This window comes from Pimephales promelas, chromosome 25 (assembly GCF_988280905.1).
Source record: "Pimephales promelas chromosome 25, fPimPro1.hap1.1, whole genome shotgun sequence".
NCBI lineage: Eukaryota > Metazoa > Chordata > Actinopteri > Cypriniformes > Leuciscidae > Pimephales > Pimephales promelas.
Window position 1 is genome coordinate 16167548 of NC_142793.1, and position 24462 is coordinate 16192009.

General features: G+C 36.7%; 1 protein-coding gene across 1 annotated transcript in view; it reads left to right on the forward strand.

Moving 5' to 3' along the window:
* The window catches only part of dnajc24 (DnaJ heat shock protein family (Hsp40) member C24), a 65808-nt gene extending 42000 nt beyond the window's left edge, over positions 1–23808 (forward strand). The window contains exons 2-6 of the mRNA XM_089127702.1: positions 11531–11637; positions 11940–12057; positions 16824–16962; positions 22743–22811; positions 22900–23808. Of these exons, the coding sequence (XP_088983828.1) occupies positions 11944–12057; positions 16824–16962; positions 22743–22811; positions 22900–23033 (456 nt within the window). The 5' untranslated portion in view covers positions 11531–11637; positions 11940–11943 and the 3' untranslated portion in view covers positions 23034–23808. The remainder of the gene's footprint in view (positions 1–11530; positions 11638–11939; positions 12058–16823; positions 16963–22742; positions 22812–22899) is intronic.
* The last annotated feature ends 654 nt before the right edge of the window (positions 23809–24462 follow it).

The window sequence follows — 24462 nt, forward strand, 5'->3', positions numbered from 1 at the left end:
CACCGGCGGGTGAAGCCCGTCATTCCCCTCAGCGGCATCCACTTACACTCCAGGTGCAGGGAAGAAATAGTGCGGGAGGCGAGCATGTTAGCATGTGGAAACTGTCTACCCTGTCTTCTCTTCTGCATTGCCTGTCACTACAGTATACGCTATCACACAAACATACCAAGACAAGGGCTGATCTGATTGGACCGTGCTGAGATCACCCAGATAGATACAATGCATAGATAAAGGCTAATATTGTCATGGTTATTCGAAACATTCAAAACATTTGTGGCAAAGTCGTGCATTGGCGTTCCATGATGTTATCTGGAAGGTGTAAAACTGAAGCCAGTTATAAGATTATTGCTCTAATTCCCTTGATGATGCTGTATGTCATTTTTTTCAGACTGATCTCATGAAATGGCGTATTAATGACACGCCAATTCGTATTTCCATTTTTCACGACAATTTAATCGCATAATCTAATCGCATAATCGCTTTTCAGCATGTTTATGAACGCCGTTGACTAACGTTACATTACTGCATATATAAATATACAACGCATTTTCATCCTTTAGCGTCATACAGAATGCTATATGACAAAACGGCGCTATACTACGCAGATGCCACCCGTTATCTTTAATATAACACGCGCTGTGATGGGTAGGTTTAGGTGTGGGGTAGGGTAGTCTCATATTACACTAAAGGATTTATGACGACTTGGGTTCGTGTGTTATATTAACGATAAAGGGTGCGATGTGCGTAGTATAGCGCCGTTTTGTCATATAGCGTTCTATGTGACGCTAAAGAATGAGAACGGGCTGAAATATATGACCTACCCCAACCCCGTCCTTAAACCTACCCGTCACTGGGGTTAATAACATTTATGAGTCTTCCCCTACCATCCTAGGAAAAAAAAAATATCGCTCCCCAGATGTAGATCTACATTTTGCTTCGTTTCGCTCGGACATTTAACAGCGTGTACATAGACGCGGAATCGCTCAGACATTTAACAGCGTAGACATACACGCGGATAGCTCAAAATGCGTATAGATAACGCCACTTGACTTGAAAGTGGCTTGTATGTTTACGCAAAAATCATGATGTCATGTTGTTGTTTTTTTTACTGTACTAAGGCATAAAATATCATAATATGAGATTTTGGAAACAAGTCTGTAATAAGTTGCCCACTCGAGAAAAAAAAAAAGACCATTTTATAGATTTCATGACCATTAATTCTGCTACAGTTCTGTTTAGCTCAAACAGTAGTGGTTGTGCATGAAACCGTTACCAGACAAAAAGACTGAAATATTGAGTTTCTATTGTAATTGATATGTTTTTCAAGTTTCCCAATGCAGATGACAGGCTAGCATCAGTTGTAGTATCCCTGTCTTCTGAAAGCTCTGCACTCCTTGTAACACTGAATTCAGTCTGTGCATTAGGGGATAAAAAACACTTCAATGATCTTTTGAAATTCATATAAGGTTGAAAGAGGGAATTACTGTACATATCACGAGAGCAGTGAAATAGCTAAGCGTGTGCATCACATTCCATCAAACCATCACACAAGAATAAAAACAGTCTAGTCTTGCAGAAGGAATGTAGCATGCCATATAGTCGCGTTCAACAGAACAGCGTTGGAGGGGGATTTTCTGTGCAATTTTAAAGCATGCTGCTGGGGATTCTTCACAAAAGGTGTTTGGAGAAGCTCTCTGAGGGATTGCGGTAGAAAGGACCTGAAAATTGACTAGCAAAGGTTGGGAAAATGGTGTGAAAAAGTCAAACACCAAGGCCCACAAAATGAGCAAAATCTATTCCACACATTTTGAATACCTCTTTGTCAAGAATATACAGTATTAATCATGGTGCGTAGGATTTATTTTGGAAATAATTACTAGATTTACTGTCCTTACATGAGGTTTATAGCTTAAAGGTCAATAGTTCCAAGTTGTAGTATATTGGTTGTCCAATCAACTGGCAACAACTCCGTAACACTAATAATATTTGGGTAATAGGTAATACTCAACAGACAAGCCTTTATGGGGCTGGCCTTCTGCCTGCACTGAATGGTCATCTTGCTCCTGTGTATCACAAGTATGGGGAGCAGGTTGCTTGTGCTGATAGAAACCATAAATCAGAGCTCCTGAAGGGAACAGATGCTGAGAGCATGTGGGAATAATTTCACAATTTAGCTATAATTAACATTCACCTTAGCACGGCTCTGCCACTTATCAACTTATTTCCTTCTGATTCAATATCAGTCTTCTTATGGGGCTCCCGGCATCTGCCCTACTGACCTTTCCTGTGCTAGTTTGTTCAAGACATTTCGCATGAACACATCTTCTCACCTTTTAACATCATATGAACAGATGATCAACAACACAGTAGGGAGTTAAGCTGTGTATGTGTAATGACTCCTGATGGTCTGCCCTGTAATAAACAATGCACTGTGTTTCTAACCCCTTCGGAATGACCAGTGTCAATTCTTTGAATTAAAATGATGGCTGATATTGATAATCCAGTAGTTTTATGGCAGATGACAAAAGTAATCTAACTGTAAAATACAAAAAGAATGAGCATGCGCAATTGAATATCCATTATCATCGTAAATCCCTAAAAAAAATTTTTTTTTTAAATCTTTGTTCCCTTCCCTGTTAGGATATACAGATTAAATGAATCAAATGAATCACATAGCTCCTGCATCAATACTTGATGAGAAAAAAGCCTCCACATTCCAAGACATTACATTATTGTGGCTGACAAAAATACTGACTAGACATTACAAAATGTGATTTAAGATGTCAACATATTGCTTTTTACACTTTCTATATGGTTGAACATAAGTCCATCACCGGCCTAAAGTCCAGAGCAATCCATTTTACAATCAGATTGCACTAGGTTTGGTTTGTACAGCGTGTTAAAATAGTATTAATCTCACATTGAAAGTGAAAAGACAAACCCCGTTTACTTTTATTTATCTAGGTATAAAGTGCATTTGCTTCAACAAGACTTTTATTATGTAGTATGTGTTATTGATGGCCTCCAGGCTGTATCTAATGACTTGGCATTGGTGTCATGTGACAGACAGTGCCCTCAGACAGGCATTATGATCAGTCCATTAGCTGTGCCAGTCAGCTTGTCAGAGCTCAGAGACAAGGCTCCACAGAGACGAGAACACACACACACACACTACATTCCTAAACAGCTTCTGCCCAACCTGTCCCATGCAAAATAGGCCTTATTCTCAGATGATGTTGACACTCATTTACTTATAACAGTACAAACCTGCATACACTACTGATTCCGTGACCTACCCTAAATCCAATGATATAAATTAATTATGGTTCTATTAGGGTAATGAACCCTATCTGTTCACTTTAAAAAGTGGCAAAATTTGGGTTAACATTTCCTGTGGTCTGATCTTTTATACAGAATCTAAAACTATATTTTTTACACAGCAGCATTTTGTTTATTTTTTTATAATTACATTTGAAAAACTATTATTAATTTAAAAATAATAATTTTAACACAAAATTTGCACTAAAAACATATGTTGTGCCATTTAAAACAAAAATAGTGAAGGTTATTAAAAGGTTATTAAAAGGTAAAAATCCCAGATTGTGACTACACTGTAGAAAAAACGTTTTTGCAATAAACTTGGATGTTTAAGTCACTTCAAATTAAATTACTTAAAATTGACTAAAAAAATGAGCTGAATCTTGTATTACTTATATAAAAAAGTTTCAAAATTGCTTAACTTTTGATGATGTTTAACTTACTGATCATATAATTCTTTACAGTGTAGTCATAGTATGTCAGTTACCAATTTAAAAGAGCACTCAGAGATAGCAAGTTGTATCAAACTGGTCATCTGATCTCATCATGGCGGCCACCATGAGGTGACCTGCTTGACATTGAATAACTATCAAGTGGTGCAGTTGGACATGCTAAGGACATGTTTACGAAGTGTTGGATTGAGGGTTCAAGTTCAACTATCCCATAAAATTAAACCGAAAAGCCCAAAAATGTAAAAACATTTTAAACATATTTAATTGGCTTTTGAATTTAAGCTTATGTAATATCAAGTAAGCTTTTTTTTAAATATGTTTTTCAAAAATAACAGACCTATATTAATTTTATGTCAGAAACCTTTTAATGAGAGAGAAAAAAAAAGCACTTTTAAGAAAATAAACCAAAGACATTCAGTCGTTAATGTATAAAAATGTCAAGTGTTGTTCAGTATAGGCCTTTACTTTGTTTAATTACTATTAAATTTGTGATTAAACTTCCTTAAATATGTACTCAAACCAAAAATAAGCTATTTTATCAGCACCTTCTGTTAAAGAAAAAAGCCTTGTAAGGTGAAGTTCATTGATATGTGTTTTTAATCACGCCTCACAGGAGTGCTTCGCCTTTCTCTCACCGAACATGCATGTCGAACTGTGCGGGTGGGAACATTCCCGTTTCCCTGTGGTTCATTTAACAACAACTCCGACTTGTCGTGAAGTACAGAAAATGACAGCGCAATTACACGCGAGCCCGTGCTTGACGCAAGAAGGAGTGTTAGCGCGCTACCTGTCTCCTCCTCGGTTTCCCGCGCTCCGTCGAGACGAGTCAGCAATTAGAAGGATGTAAACCTGTCCTCTTCCACCCAAAAAAACAGACTCGTGCCAGTCACACCTCCCAGTGTCAATCACAACCCGTCACAACACATCAGCTCCGTGAGCAAACAGTGGAAAACGCGGACTGACAGCTCGGCCTTTTCTCACACATCGCACCTGTGGCGGGCTCGCTTGTGTTTTCTTCACACGTGGTTCATGAGAGAAAGTATAAAAGTGTGTTTTTATTAGTGCGCAAAATGTGGGCGAGCCTGCTTTGTTTTATAGAACAAGAAATATGGAGATTTTTTATTTTAAAAATGATTAAGTCTGAAGGACAAAGTATTCTTGACTTTACAGTCTCAAAAAATTTCCTGTGTTTATTAAAAGCCTGAAAAAGAATTAATGCATAAACGCAGAGAAGACCAGTTAAATAGCCTATGCTGTGAGAAAATCATAATGTCAGCATGGGGTAAGTTGTCACGATATAATTTCATTAAACACCCTATTATAGGGTCTTCAAATCAATTATTAAACACATCATTGTTTGGCCATGCAGCGAATGTTATGAATTTATAACATTTAAAACACATTTGAAAACTTGCCCCAGTTCAAACTTTTGGTTAAAATCTTCATACTTTATCAAATCCTATGCTAATCCTTGATTCAATGTATATGCCCCCTGTGATAGCAAAATTACTTTAAAGGCCAAAATCGAAATAGATTATTCACACAAGGCCTCTGTTGGATTTAGTGTTAGACTAGCTCTAAACCCTGGTTATCAACACCTATACCGTTCCCAGTTTTCCCCTCTGAACCTCTGTGGAGTAGAGAGCTAAATCTGTGCGGTGGGTTAACCTCTCTGCACTGGGCCAGGCCTGGGCTCACCTAGAGTCTCCTCTCTCAGCAGACAGGCCCCATCTGCCACCTGCTCCGCCTCTCTGTCCCAGTGACAACTGTCGAGCAGGCACGCAAGATTGATTATCAGTCAAAGCCCATAGCGCTAGCAGCAGATTTCGCTAGGTAAAGCTTGCTGATCCAGCAAAGAGCCAGAGCGCAAAGTTACGCTGGGCCGTGCCAACCACGCTCTGTGTCGGGGCGCTCAGAGAACAGCCGTGCGTGTCGCCATGAAAGCCAGCCAAGGAAACACAGCTGCAGCACAGAAGTTCCGGCCCGTAAAACTTGGCACCCAGCAAAGGACTCATAAATAAACATGGCTGTAAGATGGCACTGTTTTTTGGGCGTCTCCTGGGCCAGGATAAATAGCACATGATCTCTTGCACAGCCCATTTGGAGAGGGACAACTCAATATAAGATCACTTGCATTGAAGAGAATGCATATATCTCATTCTATATCTTTTTAAAGCATTAAAATGTAATGCTGTAAAAGAAATTGGACCACATTTCAATCCCTAAACCTATCCTAATTACATATACAAAAATGAATAACATTTACATATATTTTAAATGGTGCTGTTATATGTGTGTGCACATGATAAGACGTGCTCCTACTCACTGTAAAAAATATTGTTGGATTAACCTTACATTTTTGAGTTAATTGTAGTTGATTTGACAAAGGAAAAAAGTTGTGATTACAAATCACGGAAATAACTTTTTACAGTGATTTTAGTGTAATGCCTTGGATATTTTCTGTTTGGTTTATGTTAATAATGGAAAAGCTCTTCCCATGACACCGAATCAGTTGTGTGCGTGAAAATGCAAAAAACAAACCCCTCAAAAATTGTGTCCACTTTCTCGATTCAAACTCAATTAAGTGAAAACGAGTTGGAGAGGAAAAGGATTATGTGGTTTCCACTTGCTCTTAATTGAATAGAAAACACCCTTTCTTTGGTAGAGTTTCTAAACAGTACGAATACTCCCAAATGTCCATGCTTTCTAAAGCTCTTTGACTGCTTTCCCCATGTGGTCGGCATTCCCATTGAAAAACAAATACGAGCGCTGAGTGCTTCTGGACGGAGCTTACCTCCTCCAGGAGAGCACAGAGCATTGGGTCGGTTGGGCGGCCCACTGGTGGGGAATTCACCTCAAGGATAATGACGGTTGGCAGGGGTGCTGCCTCGCTTGTGGCTCCCTGCCAAACTACTGTCGGTCAAAGCCCCTTTCGCGGGGGATGCCATTGTGGTAGATTTGCATTAACCGGCGAGGCCTTGTGAGTACAGTGCGTGTCGTGCTGAGATATAACTCTTTAATCCGTCATCATTCACTTGAACCTCTTTCAGCGCTGCGTTCCGCCGCGGTACCTCCGTGTCATCTCAGGTGCGACACGCATCCACAACAACATTCATTATCCGGGACCACTTCCCTCCCTGAAAGTAAACCGTGTTTGAGTTAACAGCCAGAATGAACCAAAGGGCCCCCCATGTAGACTGAGACGGCAACCCTAAAGCTTGGCAGCCATTCAAGGCCTTGAATACCTCTCTCCTACCAGGATGTCATGGCCAAGACATAGAGACTGTATTTCCCTTTCTTCTCCTGGATCTTCTTTTCCCTTCTCACGTCTCTGCCCTTGTGTTGGTGGGGGCGCTACGTTCAGACTGATTTAGGGGGCATCCGTGTCGACCGGGAACAATCGGTGAACCGAGGGACAAAGCTGCCCGCTCTACTTGAATTACAAGTGGTTGGTACTCATGGAGAAGAAAGGGTGTTTCAATGCACCCTTCAGGGGGCAGCGCAGAGCCTCACCTATGGAAATGATGAGTACAAGCACACATACACACACACACACACACACACACACACACACACACACACACACACAGAATTCAAATATTTCCCTGATAGCCACTGGAGTGCTTTGAAAACAAACATGGGGATAATTTTTATCCTAATGACCAGATGAGGATCCTAAGCCTTGAACTGCTGATATGATCTGGTTTGTGTGTCACAGTTGAAGTAAATAAAAGGTTTTACTGTAAACTTTTTGTAGCAGAAAAATGGTACCCGTATATAGGTGTTCAAAGGGGTTCACAAGGAATTCGGAGATGCAGACAACTCCCCGAAAACACCTTTTTTTTTTCAATGGAGCTACTGCTGATATGCAATTGAGGCTATTATGCTAATATATATATATATATATATATATATATATATACAGTATATATATATATCTATATATAGAAATAAGATATAAGAAATGAAAATGGTTGGTTTTCACTTTATAAGTCGTTAACAATCTTTTATCGTTTAGCTTTTATCGTTAACAATATTAAACTTGGTTTGAATGTCAAATTAGTTCATTTCTGATAATACTGTTGACAGAGTAATGGCATATTCAGTACATTCCTTGTACCCTTGTCTTTAAAACTGTTTGACCTCAATGGGTCAATGGTGTAAACTCCACCTTCAACGGTTATTACAAACAAAAGATTGTTTTCATCTGGGTCTTGGCATTGCAAGAGTGCAGCTACCCACGCACTCTCTGGTAGAGATGAATATGTTCAAAGTGTGCATGAGGGTCACATTGATCTGCAACTAATAACTTCTTCATGTTTAGTCCTTACACTCTTGAAGAGATAGTTGATAATTTAACTCACCCTCATGTCGTTCCAACCCCATAAGACTTTCGTTCATCTTCAGAACACAAATGAAGATTTTTGTTTAATGAAATCTGAGAGATTTCTGTCCCTCCATTGGCAGCTATGCAACTAAGTATTAGGAACAAGTAAAGAATGAGGATGCTGAAAAACTGTTGAGTTTTTCAACATGCTGCGTAGCACGAGAATGAACCTCATTGGTTCTTGTTGAAGCTCAAACATGCTTCATACAGTAAGACGAGAATGAACCTCATTGGTTCTTGCACATCAAGCAAACATGCTTGAGCTTCCGTTTACCACAACTGATGTGTGAGACGAATGATGAATGTTTATATATGAATTAAAAGCCTAAATTCAATCTGTTCATCATATAAAGTGATCTAAACCACTCAGTAGTATATATTGATTAATTTTACATTCATTGAATTTAATTAGTTTTCATTTTCAATACCCTGGCTGCAATGTTCTGGGAACAGTATTTTATGGTTGCAAAATAATAACAAAAATAACCATTAGGAAACGTTCTGTGTACAGTTTTAATTTTTTGGTAAAGACAGAGGCTACAATGAAATATGGGGTCCATGAAAGTTTTGTGAAAACAGCACTGGCTGGCAACTTTTTTAATAAACGCTGGCCAGGGAGGAATATTTGCAAGGAAAACATTTAAGTGAACAGTTCTTAAAAGAACAATTTTTTTTCTGAGTGTAAAGAACATTTTAATACACTATAAGACTATGAAGAACACTATAGAAACCCTTTTTTGCAATGGAAAGTTTCCATTAAAGATTCGTCAACCATCAAAGCCAATAAAGAACCTTTACTTTTTAAAAAAGATTTTGAAAGTAATGCATGCTGGAAAGCCCTTTTTTCCAATTTTCCCATAAACCAAAATGCTCTTTATTTTGAGCATTTAACAACTTTTCGAGGTAACCTACAGCTTCTTTGGCCCACAGTTTTAAAGAATAAATCTCTAGAGTTATGAACACAGCAGGAACAGCCAGTTTCCTAGAGCCAAATTTCAGGGTGAAATTCAACTCTGGGTCAGTGAACAAACTGATCACTCATAGTCTCTGGCTTCAACATCAACTGGCTGAAATTATTTATCTATTTCATTTCATGGCTTGCAAAATATGAACCATTCAAAACTGATCTCCTCTAGCATGAAGCTCAACCACAATTTTAGACTTCTAAAGTAGGTGAAGTCTGTATTACCAGTTAGCATCATCTAGGACCAATGTTGGGAAAATTACTTTTAAAAATGATGCATTGCGTTCTTTACTAAAAAGTAACTAATTGTGTTACTTAGTTACTTTTTATGGAAAGCAATGTATTACGTTACTTTTGCGTTACATTTCCTCACCTGGGCTGGGATCACTTGTTTGTTTTTTAATAACAGGTTTTTGTGAGTTTCCATTTTGAGGAATACTGAATCTGTTTTTATGCGATTGAGATGAGTTAATGCTCACATTTAGTCTAGAAAAACAATAATTTTAACAGTCAATATGGGAAAACAAAGTAACTTGTGTTACATATTTGAAAAATGATATTTTGTTTGTTCTTGAAAAAAGTAATCTGATTACATAGCTCAAATTACTTTTAATGCGTTACCCCCAATTATATGTATTTTTTTTCTATAGAAGTTCATGTAGAACTTTCTTTTTAAACCAATAATAAGGTTTAATTTATGAATGACCTTCGGATCTCAAAAAGATGCGTTTGCTCGTTTGATCACTGAGTGCTTCATGGATTTATGCATCACACGCAATACACAAGAACAAGGCTGAAACTAATCAGAATGCCATTTGCTAATTACTTTGTTTAATTCTTCCCAACTTCTAAATCAGTAATTAGCACAAATAATTATACGTTAGAACAGTTGCACAATGTCATGCTAAAGTTTTTTCTGTTTGCTTTGTTTTCTTTTCAGTTCCAGTAATTAAAGTGATATTTGGGTGTTGTTAGATGTACGCCAGTCAAAATCTTTTCTCGTTAACACCTACTGAGTCTGTAAATAACAACAGCAGCCAGGAAGTATTAGCAACAGTGTTTAACAAATAAAATATATTTATAATTCTGTTCAATTTCTTTTCTAAGTGACATCCTCCGTATATTGAATATATAAAAATAGCCTTTATATAATGGGAAGCAAAAATTAATGCAACCTAATGAAAAGCATTCTATAATAAAGTGTAGTATTTTCTCGACAACTTTTAAGATACTACAACAGCACAACTCTTCCTGCCCTAGAAGTAGAATTACACAAACGAATTACATGCATCAGTAAAACAGGAAAACAAACATCTGTTGTTGTGCCTTATACATCTGAAATGTCAAACAAAAAAATCTGTAAATTTCATCATGAAATTATTAATTGCTTCATAATAAACCTAAACTGAGTAAACATGGCTTGACAAACAATCTGTTTTCTCTGTTACATTTAGCATCTTTCACAGTGCTCATTAAATACTTTGTTAATTAGCAGCTGGAGACGGTGGCTGAGGTGTGCACATTGTGATTTTTTTCTTCTTTCTTTTTCTGCCCTCTGTAGACTATGACATACATGATATTTTAGTTAATTCCCAACACAATTAACAAATATCCACCAACTTTTCTCACAACCCTTGTCACAATCACACACACACATATATATATATATATAGAAGTGTTTTTTTGTTGTTGTAATTTTGTCAAAGCAAAATATCAATATTTTATGGCTTCCCATTATAATATGTTTCCTTTCCTTTAATTTCCTTTTTTATTTTCTTTTAGCTCAGTATTTGTATTTGTATCTGCATTTGAACAATAGATGTGCTTTAAGATTTTGCAGGTAAATCAAGTATTCATTAAAATGGATAATGGCACTTTATCAAACGTTACCACAAATATTTTCTGAATTTCAATATTTCTGTCTGCATGTCCAGCCATCTGTCCCCCACCCCCACCCCCCAACAATCCAACATACTAATCAATGAATGTCTGATACTTGTTATAATCCCAATATAATTGTGATCAGGAACCATTCTGGAATCATTTTTTGTGATTCATTATCTATTTTCCGACTAAAAAGTAAAAAGGGTCTAATTTAAATAAATTCTGAATGTTAGTAGCTAACTGTCGCAAGCTGTAACTGTTTGCTTCCAGACCCTATGTTTCATCACCGTTTCCATAGAAGCAGCAGCGCACCCGCTATCGTGTTTCTCTCTAATACATCCGTGTAGAAACGTTAGTTTGAGGAGTTCCGCCGTCTTTGAGAGCAGTGAAATGCTCAAAAATAGACATTAAATTGTTCAACTACAAACATAAGTGCTTATTATTTGTGATGTTACACAATTTGTCTAGTTCAAAATTCGTTCAGATTAAAATATTATTTGATCAACGCATACGTGTTTCTGTCAGTGCGTTAAAGAGCGAGGCAAACCCTCACACTGGAGGAAGCAGCATGGACTGGAAGGCCAACGCTGACGACAGCTGCATAGAAGCGGAGAAAACGCCTTCATATTCGGGTAGGAAGCGAGACAGTTCTCTTATACCATATCATACTACAATATAATATGTTTTTCTTACTTTGTATCGTTTTTTATGCTTTTTCACGTGCTGTATACAGTACATCCTGCCAACTGACTGCTGAAGACAGACTGTCTTAACTGTTGTTTACTATGATATAATCATTACTTTTAAAGATTAACAAGGTCAATGTGAATGTATACAGGTTATAAATTACATTTCAAATAATCGTCCTGCACTTGCCAGTTGTTTGGAGCAAACAATTCATACTTTCCTCTGTATTTTTGTTTGTATTCTGCAGAATTATGGCAGAATCCTGTGGTCTAACGTTACATAAAGACTGGTACTCAATACTGGGTGCCTGTCCAACAGATGACATACAAGAGCTGAAACAGAAGTATCAGAAGCTCATCCTCAAGGTAGGTACTCAGCAAATATTCCCATACATCAGTGGTTCTCAAACGGGGAATTATTTAAGTATATTAACATCATGCTTTTACCTATTCTCACTTTTAACACACTTTAAAATAATTGTACTTTAAGATATATTCTAAAAATATATTTCCTTAAAATATGCTTGAAGTGAAAATTAATATTTTTTAAAAGTGTATTTATTTGCACTTTCAAAAATATATTTTATGATATTTTAACTGTGTGCTGGAAATGATCATTGTAACAATGCATTGAAAGTATTAATGAGCCTATATACACCTACTTTATACTCAAATATTTCACACCACGATAGACTCATGGGCAAGTGCACCGATGGTATATTGGTATATTTATGGTATATTGCTTGTATGTTTCGAAGACACTCATAATGTACTTGTAACAAAAAAAACACACTTTAATATTACTAATCAAACATGTAATTAGTCCCTACACAGGCATATACTTAAAGCACTCTAAGTATACGTGAAGTTGGTCCAGTTTAGTACACTAAATGCATTTAGTTATGCTTTACTACAAGTTAATTACAACTAAAATATACTTGGTACAAAATTAGTTACAAATAGCACACTTCATGTAAACTAATCATTAACATACTCTGGTTGCAAGTATACTTAGCATTTTTTTTTCACCAGGGAATAAACAACCAATATCCTAGTTCAATGCATGCTAATAAGCTTAAACTAAAGTGTTACCATATGAATGCATGCATGCATGTATGCACACACTCACTATTCACTACAGGTTTTTTTATTTAATTTTTATCATTTATACTCTTAAGTTTTGAATATTGTATTGTAAAACAGTAGGCTTTGGAGTCAAAGAGATGTTATGCAGTGCATGTCAACTGATAAAATTCATTCCGAGATAAAGATTATGCTCGATTCTCCCTTCAAAGTTTCCTCCTAGGGCAAATTGTTCTTGCTAAATACAAGCTTTGAAAATATAAGCACAATTAATCAATGGCATCAGTATTTCTCATTAATACACATTGCAGGTTGATTTATCCCAGTCAAGTTATACTTAAGCTGATTTGTTTAATCCCAAACCCATTTTAATTACAGCAATCTCATAACACCAGTCGATAAATCAGGATGTGTGGCGTGCAATTTGTAGAAGCAGTTTGAAGACTCCATTCCAATGCCTTACGCAATATACAGCAGGAGATTGATTGGTAATGAAATTAATAATAGTTCAGTTTTGTTTTGTTTTTTAGCTTGTTAAAGTCAAACGTATCAGCATCATGTGATGGAAATGCCATCACGTATTGGTTTCTTCAAAATATAGCCAGACAGTTGGGCAGAAGTCAGCTTACTGATTCAGAATTCTGGATCTATACTGCTGTATTACTTGGGATTATTGTTTGTAGTCCCAGTGTCCTGCCTCATTCCCTCATTCTGAGTTCAGCCTGACAGTAGGTGGCAGTAGTGTGATGGTAGTAGCCTTTGTGCTTCGGTCTCTCTCCTCTCTCCATTGAAGCAGAAAGCGGCTGCAGGCAGAACACCAGAGCCCAGCGGAGGATGTGGCAGTGCTCCCTTCGCAGCCTCTGAGAGATGATGATGTATTGTTAGAGCTGGCGAGTGCTCCAAATTGCCCGGCCCTTTATATTGTGTTCCTGCTCTCCAAGCTCCATTAGCCCCAGTAAATGAATATTTTACAATGCGTGCAAAGAGACAGCAATTAAAGCGTGTAACTCCAGAGGGGCAGGAGGACGGGCTGCTCTAACAGAGCTCCAGCCTCTCGTTGTGTTATGTATTTATGACAAGTACCTGACTGGAAATTGTAGAGTAACACTATAGTAAATGGGTGGTGTAACCACATTAGTGTTTGTAACATTGAGTCAGAATGCATCTTAAGAAAACTTTGGAAAACAGTACAGTAAGCGTTCACATTCAAATGTTAACTCTTATTGGTTTTCCCTAAGGTTTTCATATAAGTCAGTCATATATTTATATTTTAAAATATTTGAGTTATATAACATTACTACAGTTCAAAATTTTGAATCAGTAATATATAATTTAATTTTTGTTAAACTTTGTTGTTTTTTTTTCAACAAGGTTGCATTCAATCGATCACATGTGACAGTAAATAGATAAAATAAAATAAATTTCTATTAATCAGAGAATCAGAACAAAAGTTACGGAAATAAAAAATTATCATGGTTTCCACAAAAATATTAAGCAGCACAACTGTTCAACATTTATAATAAGAAAAGTTTATCGAGTACCAACTCCAACATATTAAACGGATTTCTGAAGGATCGTAATGTGTGTGTGGAAAAAAAAAAAGATCCATCCTTAACACAAGCAACATTTAAAAAAAAAAAGAAATTAAAATGTTTTTTTTTTTGTACAATGTTTAAAGTTTGTTTTTTAGATGCATAAGCTTTGACCAATTAAAAATATATTCATAAATTTTAACTTTTTTAAATATCTTGCATTTTAAATCCTGTTACGACAGACCTGAAACTCAGTTCACAGGGACTATCTATTTGACAAAAGACTACCCAGGGAGATGTTTGTGGAGAAGCAGTATGTGCTTGCCAGGGCTAAGCTGCACTTCACACCTGTGGTCCTGACTCCTCGAGCTCACCTACAAAGAGTAGAGGAAAGCAAAACCCTATCTCCGATTCCGCCACTGGGGAGAGAGTCTAATTCTCTAGCAGAATCTGGCGTCCTGCTGGAGGTAACTGAGAAATTGTGCTGCCAAGCTTGCTCAGCCATTCTTAGGGTTCAGGACCGGAGCTGTTTTTCCTTTTCTGTGCTGGCTGAGAATATATTGTTGGAGATATTACTTTGGGAAAGGTGATGGTTCAAATTGCCACACCACAGAAATAAAAATAACAAATCTAATATTTAAACATATAGCTAGTGTCAGTGTTTTTCTTCATTGCCATTATGTGTACTAAAATTAAAATATATCCCAAAATGCCTTATGGGTGTCATAATGTAAATTTTTTTTCCTCCACCAACGTGTAACTTTGTGTGTTGTGAATATTAATTAAAATTCAAGCATTACGTTATGTAGTAGGCTTCGTGTGTTATTCTAGATGGCCACGCTGATTTAAAGTTTCGCTTACACCTCAAGATTTCACTTTAGCTATTTAGCTTTGGTCATTCTCTGATCCTCTGATCTGAAGCATCCTAAACACAAATCGATTTAATCCTCTTAGCTGGTATCCTGTGCCGTTCCTAATCTTAATGTCTTTTTTTACTCTGGTACTTTTAATTAAACTGAGATTTGAGTGAAGAAGGATGCTTTCCTTGCATTTCACCAACTTGAAATTCTCCTCAGAATGTAATGACGGCATGTGACAGCGCTAGTGCTGGAGAGAATGCACTCCAAAAAGCCTTCCATCAATCGGATGGCCGCAATGAATGATTTACGTCAGCATATTTAAGGATCTTTCAGTTAAAGTTCATTGGCCCCTCTTTCTTGTATCTGAGAGTGGGTCTTCTTTCACCTGCACTGCAAAAATGACAAGAAATGGTTAATGATTCTCTCAATCAGGAAGTTAATTTTTGGCTTGTTGCTGCAGTTGCTTTTCTGTTCCTCTTCTCATCGCATTCTGACCACCCATTAACAAAGTGAAAACGACAACAAAAACACAAACAGAGAAAGGGGCGAGGAGGGAGAGGGGGATGAACGGGAAACAACGGAGAACGGGCACCCTTAAATTTTAATTAGTTTTAAACTTAATTGCTTGAAATGATTAGTTGAATTCAGTCTTCCTGTTGGTTAAAATTACAAATATAATCGCTGTGGACAGTAATTGGCTTGCCCCAGATTGTCGGTTATTGTAGCCCAGTGTCACCCCATGCATCATTACCCGACTTTGGCGGCGATGCGGCTTCTGAACTATAGCGACCATGGAAATACACAAACACATACACTTGCAATGCTCTGCTCGCCTGTGCCAGAGCATAATCAGAGTTTGGTTGAATGCCTGCTCGAAAGGATCTAAGTTGTTTTCCGTTTGCCCCTTTCAACCTTTCTCTTCTCCAGTGGGCGAATGAAGTGCCCCACGGCTCAGCTGACCCTCAACCCCCCACTAATCGATAGTCACAGCCCCAGATCTGTAGATTGCTCAAGGAGAAGGACTCTTTACTGTAAGGATCCATCTAGGCCGGAAGGGACTGTCACAATAAATCCCTAAAGCTTCCTTTAGGGAGGCTGCATTAGACTTCTGGGTACAGTTTTATTTTATTTTGGCAAAGCTGTGATGTTACCGTAAGATCTGTCATATTTTAGGACACAAAGTGGGATCACATTAGTGTTTTTGGCTGGAGGAAAGAAGCGGCCTTTGCCCTTTTAACTGTCTACTCTGTCCAGTCTTGTCATTGGAAAGACATATCTGTCCTAACTGGTATATTATATATATATATATATATATATATATATATATATATATAAATATATATATATATATACATATATATTTTGAACCATTGTCCATATTAGTGCCCATGGTCTGCCTTCTCTGGTAAACTGTCCAAAAGCACAGCAAGTCCTTCAGCAAATTGCCCATTAACTTTGCATCAAGACTTGTCACCATGTTTACATTTTTATTATTCAACCTTTTGCATCACTCATGTATTGTTTGCAATCCGTTTCTGTAATCTGGCTTAATTTCTCGGCCTTAATTTCTTTGTCCAAATGTAATAGTTTCTATCAGACGTGACTGTCATTGGTTTTCATTTCTGTCAGTCTCATCACTCTGCGTTTTGATTGGCAGTTTCACCCGGACAAGCAGAGGCTGGACGTATCAGAAGGGGAGGCGGAGCAGCACCTGCAGAGATTCATTGATGTCGACCAGGCTTGGAAGATCTTGAGTAATGAGGAGAGCAGGAAGGAGTACAACCTCCAGCTACGGGGTACGTTCCCTCCGGTCTATCCTCTTATGCACTTTCAGTCTAATCCTTCTAATTACTGAAACTTTACTAAAGTGTATTTGAGGAATTGTGTTTAGATGGGCTATGATGTATTGAATTTTGTAAATGAGTGACCACACTTATGATTTTGGTGACTAAAATGTCATTGAGACATCGGTGTGGTTTTCTAATTAATTACCTAACAATGCCCTAGCAACCACCCAGAATACTCTGGAATTTTCGAATCACCAAATGGAAGTTTGGTGAATGGCGAAACAGATTTTGCTTGTTTTCAAGTTGGTCAAGTGGCTGCTTGGTTTGGAAGTGAATTGTGTGAGCGATGCTTCATATATTGCTACAGAATGGACAACGTACCCTTTTTCGCCCCTAAATTTCGTATGTTGTTTCATTAATCTTCCCCGTAGTCACACTGTAAACCCCAAAAAGTTAAGCTAACTCATTTCATTTGAGGAAAGCGATTACCTCCATTAATTTAAGTTTATAAAAAAAACATTAGTTATGAGTACTCTGCAATGAGTAAACTTATTTTAATCGAGTTCACTAAAACAATAATATTTCTTAATACACAAATAAACTTTACACTGCATTTAATATTGTATATAGCTGAAATTTCACTTTACTGAGTAAAAACAGTGCAATAATTGTATCCCTTAAAACTCATCTTTGATTACCAAAATATATATTTAAATGTTTTTTTTTTCCTGTAAAAAAATCTTCATGCCTTAAAATAGCTTGAATGTAACCACCTTTGCTTCATTTAGTATGCGTGGAGCCGTGAATATGCTAATTAGCATTGCCTCCACTCACACAAGCTCACAGATTCACTCGGCCAACTTACCGAGGTAAACACTGCACAATGGTATCGCTCTTTACAACGTTGGACACATAACGGTAATTAATATGATTAGCCTTTGGCTTGACTGTTATCAAACAGTTAATAATGTGTTGCTAATGTTACACAAACCATGTTCTTATCTCAGAGTTAGATAGCTGCCTTCTAACAATCATTTGAAACGCTTTGAACAACTCGGGGGAACGTTGTCCGTGAAGAAAGGCATATAGTTAATCATAACATCATAATATACATGATACATTTGTTAAATTGCTAAATTTACCCGATTTTTCATATCAACAAAAAACACACCCGGATACCTGTTAATGATATGTTAAAGCCCACTGGCACGTTGATTGGTTACAAGGTAGTTTGTGACGTCAAAAACACCAGCAATTTCAAACCACATTATTGATTTATTCGTTTCAGTTTTTGCCATTTTAGACATGGAATGAGCACTTTTGGCTTGATAAATTGTCATATCAACCATCCATAATAGTCTAGCACTGATGAGTACTGCTCACGTTTAAAGGGTTAGTTCACCCAAAAATGAAAATTCTGTCAGTATTTACTCACCCTCATGTTGTTCCAACCCCGTAAGACCTTCGTTCATCTTCGGAACACAAATTAGATATTAAGATCGCTCCTGCATACAGTCCATAGGCTTCTTGAGGGACTGGCTCTTGCTGTCCTCAAAAAGTCATTAAAGACATCGTTAAAATAGTCCAAGTGACTACAGGGGCTCAATCTTAAGTTTATCAAACGACGAGAACACTTTTGTGCGCAAAAAAACAACAAAAATAACGACTTTATTTCAACTATTCGTTTATTTCTCCCTCTGCGCGAGTCAGGTTACTAGTTTAATAGCGTAAGCTTCTGTTATTGTACGTCACACGCATCACACACACATGACCAGCGTCGGCCAATAGTGAGCCTACGTGTGACGTAGCTCTACGCAATCACACTACGTTAACTGACTTACAGGCTCATGGAGAAGGAAGTGAATAGTTGAAATAAAGTCGTTATTTTTGTTGTTTTTTTGCACACAAAAGTGTTCTCGTCGTTTGATAAACTTCAGATTGAGCCCCTGTAGTCACTTGGACTATTTTAACGATGTCTTTAATGACTTTTCGGGGACAGCAAGAGCCAGTCCCTCAAGAAGCCTATGGACTGTATGCAGGAGCGATCTTAATATCTTAAATATCTTAATTTGTGTTCCGAAGATGAACGAAGGTCTTTCGGGGCTGGAACAACATGAGGGTGAGTAAATACTGACAGAATTTTCATTTTTGGGTGAACTAACCCTTTAACCTGAAAAATAAAAATTCGTCATTCATTTTCGTTCATTGTTGATAATTTATTTAGAGCATGAAGCAGCTTAGTCACTAGCCCTTTGGCATACTAAAATTGTCTGAAATATTTAAAATACCAAAGGAAGGAATGAGAACCGAGCTGTTGTCTTTGGTCTGGAGTCACAGATGCTTCCTTACAGAAAAGCGTAGCTGGAATTGTGGGTACTAGAGGAGGAGGGAAATAAAGAGAGAGTGCGAGAGAGAATGTAGGTCAGGTCTGTCACACATGGCCAGTTCTTACATGAAGTGATAGTCGGCTTCTCGCCTAAGGAACAAGCTCCCCCTAGCCCTCCATTAGGACCTTCAATAAGTGTACATCCAGGGTCCTGTGCGCCATTAACTGGGGAGCTGTGGCATCGCCTTTAGGGGGGAACACTTTGCACTGCTACTAGACGTAGATCGCCACAGCCACAGAATTGACATTTAAAGAATGTCCACAGAAAAGCCAGGCCTAGTTTAGGTTGCACATGCTGGAGTGATGGAGTTGCCCTCCTCATTTAATGGAGTGACTTTATTTCAGATATCAGACACGCTTTGTTTTGACTTCATTTGCGAGTACTAATTGACACTTTTTAGGTGTTTACAAAAGGTGTTTTAGGTTAGATATTCTAACTATATTAAATGTGTCTCAAACTGTATATTATAAGTGTAGACATAATTAATGTAAAGCAGATGTTTCAAACTAAACGACCATCATGTAAACCAGTTTATTTCCTATACAGTAGAGCTGCACGATTCTGGATTCTGAAGAGACAACTTAACATTTTGTCAGATCCTCTAGTAAATAGCATGTTATTTTGTTGTTGAAAATGTTTAATTAATTTGAATGAATTATTATTAGGGCTGTCAAACGATTAATCGCATCCAAAATAAAGTTTGTGTTTACATAATATATGTGGGTGTACTGTGTATAATTATTGTATGTATATATAAATACAATACAAACATATGCATGTATATTTAAAAACATTGTTTTATTTATATATAAATTATTTTTATATGTAATATAAATTATATATAAATCTATATACAGTATATACATGAAAATATTTCTTAAATATTTACAAGCATGTGTGTGTATTTATACATATACACCCACATTTATACAGTGCACCCACATATATTATGTGAACACAAGTTTTATTTTGGATGCGATTAATCACGATTAATCGTTTGACAGCCCTAATTGTTATTTTAATCGGTTTGAATGAATGATTCAACGACTCACTCATAAAGACTCGCTGGTTCAATAACTCGCTGATATTACCTTTTTTTTTTTTGTCAGTCCATATTGCATACATTGACTGACTGGTGATATTTAAGTGTGTGTGCTCATTTCCTCTATTTTGACATTAATTGAGCATTAGAAAATGGCAAAGAAAATGTTAAAGTTAATGATTTAGAACACTTAAATGTAATCTTTAGAAAATTTTAAAATTAATATAATGTTTTGTACTGTAAATTATAATTAGGATAAATTAACCTGTAGCATTTCATATGATTCGTTTTATTTTTATGCAAATAGTATACAATTTTAACTTGACTGTTTATTGGTCATCATGGCTCATAACATGAAAATAATTATTGGTTTGTCGGTATTGGTGCGAAAAAAGCAGCACACACAGTAAACTGTACAGTTAATTTTTGTATGTAATTGATGTAAAAAAAAAAATAATCTCAATTGAAGTCTATATGGTCTGTTTAATTAAGTTTGAGATTAATTCTGGCCAGCTCAAAAGATACACTAATCCCTAACCAACTTAAGTAGCTTGCCCTGCAGTCAATAACTGGACACTGAAATGTGTGTCAATATTGACCAGACAAGGTTTGATGTCAAATACTGTGGCTTCTATTTAAAAGGCCACTTCTGGTTGGGAAGAACCAAAAAAAAAAAAAATCTAAATACTAATATATACTACTATATATATATATATATATATATATATAGTAGTATATAGTAGTATGTAGATATTCATGCACTCTATTATCAGCAATGTATTCAGTTTTAAATATTCATGAACAGGGTCTTATTTGTGAGATATGAGCATTTTACATGTGGTTACTGTCATAGGAATAAGTCTTTATATCTTTCATCAGTTTATGCATCTCTGACTTGATGACTGAGCAGAAATGCATCATCCGTAGCTGTACGTTCGTAACTGGAGGTTATTCTGGGGTACTCTGTATAGTATGAGGTAATTAATCAAGTTTTTATGTTGCATAACTGAAATATTCCCATCGGTTTAGCTTTTCGCTAGCCTAAATATTATATCCGAATGTTATTCATATTTTTGAGGTGAATGGAGACGCATCAGACTACTAATTTCAAAGATGGACCTCATTTCATTGTCTCAAGTTCTTTTTTTTCTTTTTTTTTCCACATAAGAAATTAATGATAATGTTAGTTGCCAGAACTGAAATGGCACCTACTTAGGACATTCCTTTAAACGAATTAAAAGAAAGCATGATAAAACGTTGCTTTCAAACCTGTTAATTGCCAAGATCTCAGACAGTATGCCAGAGAGGGACAAGAACCGTTACTTGGAAGTGTCGCGTTCTTGATTCCTGACTTCATTAGGAAGCAAAGAAATCTAATTTCATTCTCGGCCTCTTGACAATTAATTGTCATATTGCATTTTTTCACACACGGTTTTAGTTTCAAATTGACTTATTAGCAGCCTTTAAAGCAGAACCTTGTGAAATGCCAAGCATTTCCTGCTTTAATATTCAATGAATATTTTAAGACAACTCTTTTGTGTGTATTCATAGCAGCAGTAAGAGACATGAAGGCTTTGCTAGGATACTCTAAATGACCTCAGATGACTTTGCAGTTTCCCTTTTTCTAAATCTCTTATAAGTGGAACAGCAGCCCAGCAATCCTCTGTGATTATTGCTTAAATATTTCAACGAGCAAGGATTGCTCTGGAAACTTTTCCAGACACTTTTTCCAGCGAAAGGTTCAGGATGTGGCTTGTTTTTGTGTGTGTGTGTGTGTGTGTGTGTGTGTGTGTGTGTGTGTGTGTGCCAAAAATTCGATGTGGTAATGAAACACAACTTTCAGAGTAATCTTATTATATATATATATATATACAGTATATATATATATATATATATATGAAGAGTTCAGATGCAAAAGCCTCTAAGTGCCATTTGAAATTTTCTTCTAGAATGATAATTTTTATCAAGCTTGTATATTTAAGTTCAGTGATTTCACTTAAATGGCAATGATAATTACCTATTAATTGTTATTTAAGTGAAATTACTGAACTTAAATATACAAGTTTGGTAAAAATCATCATTAAAGAAGAACATTTCAAATGGCATTTAGAGGCTTTTGCATCTGAACACTTCATATATATATATATATATATATATATATATATATATATATATTCTTATCAGTGAGATATTAGTCATAATGTATTGCCTTCCCCAGTGTTATTGTAAAATGCAATGCTAAAAGGACTTCTTATCTGGTTTTTAATGAAATACTGCTTTGTTCTTGATAGAAAGAGAGCATGTTGTGTCATGTATTGATCATCAGTTTGACTTCCTCTTCATATTACATTTTTCTGCAGCACATGAATTGAAACAGAGCTGGCCAGTGGACGCCCATATAACACTAGACGACATGAACTGGGATTGTGGTTAGTACTCTTTTCTCAAGCAACTTATAATACCCACTTATAATATTATAAATACGGTTATGATTATAAAGCATCACTTCTTTTTCAGACACTGAGTGTTATACGTATGGCTGCCGCTGTGGAGGAGAATTCATCTTGGAGAAGGATGACACACTAGAAATGGAAACAGTTGTGTGCTGCAATTCCTGTTCGCTCAGCATTGAAGTTAAGAAGGTTACATGACACTTTTGGATACTTCAGGCTAGTTTCTTATTGGACTGTTTTTAATGGACACGTAGTGGATTTTAACAGGAAGACATCCCCATTCATAACTGAGCCTGGCACTTACAGTATGAGAAATTGTTTTTGAGGAACTGTTTGAATTTTTCATCAGGTGGATTCAAATTTGACAGTATACAGAAATCAAAAGACATGACATTTTCTTTTTTAAAGCTATTTTTTAATGGCCTCCACATAAATCTTCAAAGTGACCATATTGTAAAAACCTTCCCTTTATTTTTTTTTTTATTTATTAATTTTTTTCTTGTGGAACTGAGCAGCATATCTCATTTCATTCACATGTACCTTTTATCAAGTGCATCACCAAATAACTGTTTCCAGAATTGGGTCACACTAGACTCTCACTGTCACAGAAAGCCCTTGGTTGTTTCCTCCGAGGTAGACGTGCTCTTTTACAGACCAGACGTTTACTCAAATGCTGTTTGTTCCCCATCCTTTCACATCCTGTGTTTGCGAGGACCGGCCAGGCGGCTCAATAACCTCTTAGCTCTTGTTAATATTTGTTTGCATGTAAATAAATGCACTTTTTTCCTCCTCTAACAATGAAGTCACTAACTGCCTCCACACATCACTGATCGAAAAAGGCCCTCCAATTAATGATGAGCTTTTCATTTTTCTTTCGAGCCTTATTGTTCTCCGGTCCACTCAATTTTGGGGGGGATCCGCAAGGTTGTGGCAATGGAATAGGGTCATGCCTTTATTAAACTTCAAACAGTCATTAGGCTGTTTGCTAAAATCTGTCGTCCCATAGTAGAAACAGCTTGATCGGGGCAAAACCACGCTTTTCATCAATGTCCTGAGGCCTGAACCGAGGCTAGACCTGCCAGTGGACCGGCAATGGACCGAACTTTAATCGACTGTGACATCAATTATGGATAATCTCATCACTTTTGGAGAGTGTGCTTGTCAAATCTCTAATTAAGTCCTCAGTTCCCCCTATATGTGCAGACAGGATCAACAACACATTATAGTGCAATGATGGACATCATCATTCTATTTTTGAGGGGATATAACTTTTAACCTTGCGTGCACTTGTGGGTCTGGACAGGCAGTTGGGCAGCTGTGTTTCTTTGAATTAATGTCCCTTTATTTCGTGACTGTAAATGATGAAAGAATCATAATAATTCATAACAATTTGCATGGTAAAGATGTGTTTTTTATATTCTAGTCATTACTTGAGTTAACTGTATTTTGTATGTTGGCCAACTGCATTATTTCAGCGTTCATAGAAATAGATCAGAAAGTCAGTTTTCAAGTTAGAAAATTAGAGAGCTATGTAGTTTTATTTAAAGAAGCACTATGTAACTTTTTTCAACCTTTATAATATTTTTCCAAAACCCTGGAGATGGTACATCGACTTACAATAGGTTGA